General features: G+C 45.6%; 1 protein-coding gene across 9 annotated transcripts in view; it reads right to left on the bottom strand.

Moving 5' to 3' along the window:
• Nucleotides 1–774: 774 nt before the first annotated feature.
• The window catches only part of GALM (galactose mutarotase), a 117,076-nt gene continuing 111,141 nt past the window's right edge, over nt 775–6,709 (bottom strand). For 5 of the 9 annotated variants that reach the window (XM_053201010.1, XM_053201007.1, XM_053201009.1 and 2 more), the window contains 2 exons: nt 5,489–5,663; nt 3,739–4,890 (listed from right to left, as the gene is read on the bottom strand). In XM_053201010.1, the coding sequence (XP_053056985.1) occupies nt 4,813–4,890; nt 5,489–5,663 (253 nt within the window). In that variant the 3' untranslated portion in view covers nt 3,739–4,812. Of the gene's footprint in view, nt 4,891–5,488; nt 5,664–6,709 lie in introns of those variants that run through there. The other 4 variants (XR_008289569.1, XM_053201011.1, XM_015076739.3 and 1 more) reach the window with 3 other exon arrangements.

The raw sequence follows: 6,709 nt of genomic DNA on the forward strand, positions 1-6,709 counted from the left end.
GGGATGGACTCCTGGGGGGCCTAGAGACTTACTTTGCCTTTTCAACAAGGCTTTAATAATTCTGTGGTTATGTGGTGTTTTCATATTGAATAATACCATGTTTGTCTTCACCACCTCATATGAACTAAGTGTCCTGTTATTAGACAGTAAAGTTTTGTTTCTTGCTGACATCTTTAGTGAGTTCATAGAGACCTTGTCACACTCTACATGTCTCATTAACTATGTAGTAGGTCTTTTCTTAGGGAAATCAAAGTTCTCTTTTCTATGTGTTTTTCATAGAAAGGGATAGATTGGTTGCTACCACAAAAGATCAGTTTCTCTAAAATACTTTCATCAGATTTGTAGCTTGACATACTTAACCTTTTTATTGTCTTTCGTAAGCACAATTAATTACCAGTATCTTCTTCAACTGCCCTAAAGGTGCATATCCTTACTGGGGCTAAGTAACTTTGTTTTTTAGTTTATTACTTTTTTAATGACTGGTAGATGTTACTTTATTTTTTCTTTGTAATTTATTTACATGTTAAAAATTTTTTTTAATATTATTTTGAGAGACAGAGAGCAGGAGCAGGGGAGGGGCGGAGAGAGGGAGACACGGAATCCAAAGCAGGCTCCAGGCTCTGAGCTGTCAGCACAGAGCCTGCTGAGGGGCTCGAACTCACAGACCGTGAGATCATGACCTGAGCCAAAGTCTGGCGCTTAACCGACTGAGCCACCCAGGTGCCCAATCTGTTTCTTTCTTCTTTTTTTTTTTTTTAAATAATTTTATTTTGAGAGAGATTATGAGCAGGGGAGAGGGAGAGAGAGAATCCCAAGCAGGATCCGTGCTGTCCACAGGGATCCTGATGCAGGGCTTGAACTCACGAGCCGCGAGATCATGACTTGAACCCAAATCAAGATTCAGTCACTTGACTGAGCCACCCAGGAGCCCCTGATCTCATCTCTTTTAATGGCCACATAGTATTCCATTGTATGGATTATTATTTATCCATTCTTGTATTGATGGGTGTTAGGTAGTTTAAAATTTTCCTTATTACCGATTAGATTGAGATAAACATCCTTGTCTGAATGTTTGTCTTTACAGATAGATATCCTTAGAAAGGATTTCTTTTTTTGAGCAGGGCAAATCATAAAATTTTATTGAAAAACTTTTTTTTTTTAATTCTCAAGTTGGTTAACATACAGTGTAGTCTTGGCCTCAGGAGTAGAAGCCAGTGATTCATCATTTATATACGATACCCAGTGCTCATCTCAACCAGTGCCTTCCTGAATGGCCCATCCCCCATTTTCCCCACCCCCATCAACCCTCCGTTTGTTCTCTGTATGTAAGTCTCTTATGGTTCGCCTCCCTGTTTTTATCTTGCTTTTCCTTCCTTTCCCCTATGATCATCTGTTAAGTTTCTCAGATTCCACATATGAGTGAAGTCATGTGAGGTCAGTCTTTCTCTGACCGATTTATATACAAAAGGTTTCTAAAAGTGGAATTACTAGATCGTGAGTTTTGCAAGTTTGCCAATATCGATAGATTCTGCCAAATTTCCCTCCAAAAAAGTTGCACTAATCTACATTACTACTAATGGTGATTGAGTAAAAATTTTCCATTTACCAATACTGTATGTTAGGAATCTTAGACTTTTCCCTCTGAATGGAAAAACTGGGGACTTTTTTTGGAGTGTGGTGCCAGCAGAGCATACACTGGCTTGCATTCTAGATCTGTCCTGTTACTTTTTCCAGCCAGTGACCTCTTGTGACTTCTTTTTTTTTTTTTTATTACTTGAACTTTATTTTTTTAATTTTCTTTTTTATTTTTTAAAATTTACATCCAAATTAGTTAGCATCTAGTGCAACAATGATTTCAGGAGTAGATTCCTTAGTGCCCCTTACCCCTTCAGCCCATCCCCCCTCCTACCACCCCTCCTGTAACCATCACTTTGTTCTCCATATTTATGAGTCTCTTCTGTTTTGTCCCCCTCCCTGTTTTTATATTATTTTTGTTTCCCTTCCCTTATGTTCATCTGTTTTGTCTCTTAAAGTCCTCATATGAGTGAAGTCGTATGATTTTTGTCTTTCTCTGACTAATTTCACTTAGCATAATACCCTCTAGTTCCATCCACGTAGTTGCAAATGGCAATATTTCATTCTTTTTGATTGCCAAGTAATACTCCATGGTATATATATACCACATCTTTATCCATTCATCCATCGATGGACATTTGGGCTCTTTCCATACTTTGGCTATTGTTGATAGTGCTGCTATGAACATGGGGGTGCATGTGTCCCTTTGAAACAGTACACCTGTATCCCTTGGATAAATGCCTAGTAGTGCAATTGTTGGGTCATAGGGTAGTTCTATTTTTAGTTTTTTGAGGAACCTCTATCGTTTTCCAGAGTGGCTGCACCAGTTTGCATTCCCAAGTGACCTCTTATTTTTAATGGGGATTTTGCTACCTCATTACAGGTTGTAAGGGTCAGATGAAATAACTTCTTCAAACATACTTTGGGCAATCATAAAATGGCAGTCTCCTCCATGAAGGAGGAGAATCCAGGTAAGATGGTAACAGGGTAAGGGGCACCTGGGTGGCTCAGTCAGTTAAGCGTCTGACTTCGGCTCAGGTCATGATCTCACAGCTCGTGAGTTCGAGCCCCACGTCGGGCTCTGTGCTGACAGCTCAGATCCTTCAGCCTGCTTCCGATTCTGTGTCTCCCTCTCTCTCTGCCCCTCCCTTGCTCATACTTTGTCTCTCTCAAATATGAACTAAAAAAAAATTTTTTTTAAAAGATGGTAATAGGGTAAGAACTCAATTGTCCAGAGGGTCCTAGAAGAAGGATGTGTGATGGAAGTATAGGTTGTGCAGGGCTCTAAACAGTAATGTGGTGAGACCCCCCCCACTGCCTGCTCAAAGCCACTTGGGAAGAGAAACAGGACCACAGGTCCTGGGCCTCAGCATCTGTGGCTCAGGGCCCTGGCTGGCTGAAGAATTTGCTGTTCACCTTTCAGGTCCTTTTGTCACGGGCACAGGGAGGGCCTGTGGAAAAAGAAGTAGACTAGTGGCCAGTTTTAGTTCTAGCCCTGCGGACATAGACGTACCTTCAAGATATCTCATGTCTAATCCCTTTGCCTCACCCAATCCCCAAAATTGGGTTGTTTGCCCATGTAGTAAACGCCAGCAGTAGAGATAGCACTCAGGGTTTGGGCTGTCATGGTGCAATTCTACATCATCTGTCGCTATCCGTCTTGTCTCCTCCAGAGAGACTGATATCCCTGAGGGAATAAACTACATCTTTTTTTTTTTTTTAAACGTTTATTTTTGAGACAGAGAGACAGCATGAACAGGGGAGGGTCAGAGAGAGGGAGACACATAATCTGAAACCGGCTCCAGGCTCTGAGCTGTCAGCACAGAGCCCGACGCGGGGCTCGAACTCACGGACCGCGAGATCATGACCCAAGCCGAAGTCGGTCGCTTAACCGACTGAACCACCCAGGCGCCCCGGGAATACACTATATCTTAGACATTACTTCTTGAATTCCTTAAGACTCAGCAGAAAACTGTATACACAGTAGGTATCCAGAAAATTCATGCTGAAATGCATTTAAAAAAATAAATGCTTCTTTTGGTTTATTGTTACTAAGGAAGTATGGGAAGCTCAGGAGGCGGCCAGTTAGGTGACTTTCTTCTAGGAAGGTGCTGGGGCTCATACTGGAAGAGCACAGTGGAATCCGGAACATACCCGGATGAGCGAAGGCCCTGAGAGTCTTCTGAAGGTGCAAGTTCTGGTTTTATTTCAACTGGTTGCTAGCATATAATAGAAGATAGATTTCTTTAAAACTCTAAACCAACCACCAACCCCAACCCATCACTGATGATTCAATTGTTCAGGAAACGGGGGAGCTCCAGGCTCAACTATGTAACACCAACGTCTTGTGCCAGGTGCACTCTACAGTCAGTCCTCAGGTAAGGCTCTCTTTCCACACTAACACAGCTCTTGTCTCCAGAGGCTTGCTTTCTTTCCCACGCCTTGCCTGGGCTGGGGCTTTCTCTACCCCAAAGGCAGAGATCAAAATTACAGATTTCTTCCTGGATATTTTGACCTGGCCCTTTAAGTCATATCCTTAGAGACAGCTAAACTCAGACTCAGACTAATGCTTCCCATAAGCATGAATCTGGGAAGAAAGGCTGGCCCTAACAAAGGTCAGAACCCCCTATGTCCACCAGCGATCCTGGGAATGCTCTGGCAGACTGAAATGGAAGCAAAGAGGGGGCTTGAATGTGGATACCTGATGTCACATCTTGGCTAAAACTTCTGGTTGTGTGCCTTTATGAGGGTCATTTGCCCTCCCTAAGCCTCAGCTCCTTCACCCTCAATCATCTACCACCTTATCAGAGGTCTGTCGGAGCTCTGAATTGCTGCTCAGGGACGCGGTGGCCTAGGGTAGGGGAGGAGGACAAAGAAACGGAATGAGAGTAGGATCAAAGAAAAGAGGGGCAAAAAGGAGAGAAGAAAGCAGAAGGGTGGAGAGATGGGGCCAACACAGCAAGGGGCTGGGTGTCCCTTCCGGGTTAGGGTCAGGGCTTAGGCGAGAACCTTGGCGGTTGGATCCCCTAAACCACACAGAGGACAGAGCTGGTCATAGACTGAACCTGTAGCCAGTCACTGGGAAAGGAAATCAAGATCCAGACTAATTATTGTGCAGCTACCCTTTATATGATTTTGATTCACAGGATCACTTGTAAAGCCTCTAAATCTTCTCTCTGGACAGGAGACAGGCTGTTGAAGGGCCCCCAGCCTGGCCCTGGGGGTCTTTACACTTCCTTAAGCGACAGAAAACTTGAACCAAGTGGTGTGGTCATACTCCTCACCAGGCCTCAGCAGCACAGGAGGGAAGTGGGGCTGTGAAGGGAAAAACAATACAGGTTACACCTTGCCGGCCTGGGTCGTGCCCTCAACCATTCAGGATGGCTTCTGGACTGGTCTCTAGGCCAGCTCTGAGAACCAGTTGCCAATGTAACTGGTTTGCAGTGAGATAAAGAACTTGAGCCAGAATGAAAATCAACTACATTGCTGAGCACATGGTGCTGTAGCAGGACCTTGCTGTGTGGATTCACATTCTGGGGCAAGACTGTAAGACAGTCTTTTGAGCCGGTGCTTTGAAGAGCACTTTTCTAGGCAGTGGCTAGAAAAAGAAGCTACCAGTAAGCAAATAGGAAGAGAAGACAGAGCCATCTTAAAAGCGTGGTCGCAGAAGATAAGATTGAGAAGAGCAACGTTAAACTGAGTAAAGGCTTCGAAGACACAAAATAAAGGAGATTAAAAAAAAGTAAATGCTATGTTAGGAGCTTGGCTCTGGGTTTCCTGTGTTTATCACGACTTGGAGAAGAGAACACATGTGGACTTTTGAGTCAGACAGACCTGACCTGAGGGTTGTGGCCTCTGTCATACAGTGTGACCTTGGACACAACACCACTGAGAGGCTGGCCTGTAGCTTTACCTGATTGACTGCATCAGGCCAGCTCTGGGTCTCCAGGCAGAAGCCGGAGTGCTTGGGATAGACTGCTCCACTCTTGCCCTTCAGCGTGCCATCCAGGAAGTTGCCGGTGTAAAACTGGACCCCGGGCTGGGTGGTGTACACTTCCAGAACCCGCCCACTTCCAGCATGATGGACCCTGGGGACAAAGCAAATCATAGAGGTACAAGGGCGGAAAAACTGGCAGGGACAGGTAGGAGCTGGGAAGCAGCCTCGAGACAGTAATTAGACCCAGTGACAGAGCAGGGACAAGATATGTGGAGACAAAGATGGGAAGAGCATGATGGGAAATTCTCGCAGTCTCATGGGTGAGGCATTAGCAGGTGGTCCTAAGTAAGGATCCTCCAGTAGCAACTTCTCACTGTGATCTTGGCTTCTCTGAGGAAGGCTCACCCTAGCCAGACACGTGTGTGTGTGTGTGTGTGTGTGTGTGTGTGTGTGTGCGCGCGCGCGCGCATGCGGGGGGCGGAGACACAGTTGTCAGATTCTGGAGGAGCTGAGATTCTTTCTCAGGAAGAGCTGATGCTCTCTGCTTGACCTGGCAAAGCCACCAGCTGTGTCTTTTGAAAGAGAAGAGACGCTTGTCTAAATTAAACTGTCGCCCTTCCATGGGGCTAGAGCAGGCTGGGCTTTTTAGTCAGATCTCCCCCCCCCCCGGGAACAGAGGTGCTGTCAGTTTTTGCTGGATTCACAGTTTCCTTTTTTTAAAAAAACGAGGTAAAACATCCCAACAAATGTAGTCAATCAAGAGGTTCTGGGAAGAGGAGGGCCAGGACTTGAATAATGGAGAGTAGGCAAGCGAGTGTTCTCCAGACTAGAGAGAGAAATGGGCCAGAGGAGAAGAGTGGACTCCATCTGGAAGAACACAGGGACTGGGGCTCTAAGGGAGAGAAGGCTTTTGAAGTTTCCATTAGAGTTGGAATCATTTTCTCTGCCTCATTTAAAATCCATTTATTCTACAGACGTGCATTTGCTATTGCCACGCGTGGGGTGAGGTGCTCGGGCAGAGCTGGGGATACACAGAGGTAGCAGGAGGAGCCGGGAGGTTAGCGGGGCGGAGAGAGTGCACACAAATGCCTCGCAGACCAGGCTGCTGGTGGTGGGCGCCCTGGGAGAGGTGCAGCCTCTGACTTTCCATGCATCACAAACGGGGCTCCGGAAGGTCAAGGAAAGCAGAGCTGACTT

Source organism: Acinonyx jubatus, chromosome A3 (assembly GCF_027475565.1).
Source record: "Acinonyx jubatus isolate Ajub_Pintada_27869175 chromosome A3, VMU_Ajub_asm_v1.0, whole genome shotgun sequence".
NCBI lineage: Eukaryota > Metazoa > Chordata > Mammalia > Carnivora > Felidae > Acinonyx > Acinonyx jubatus.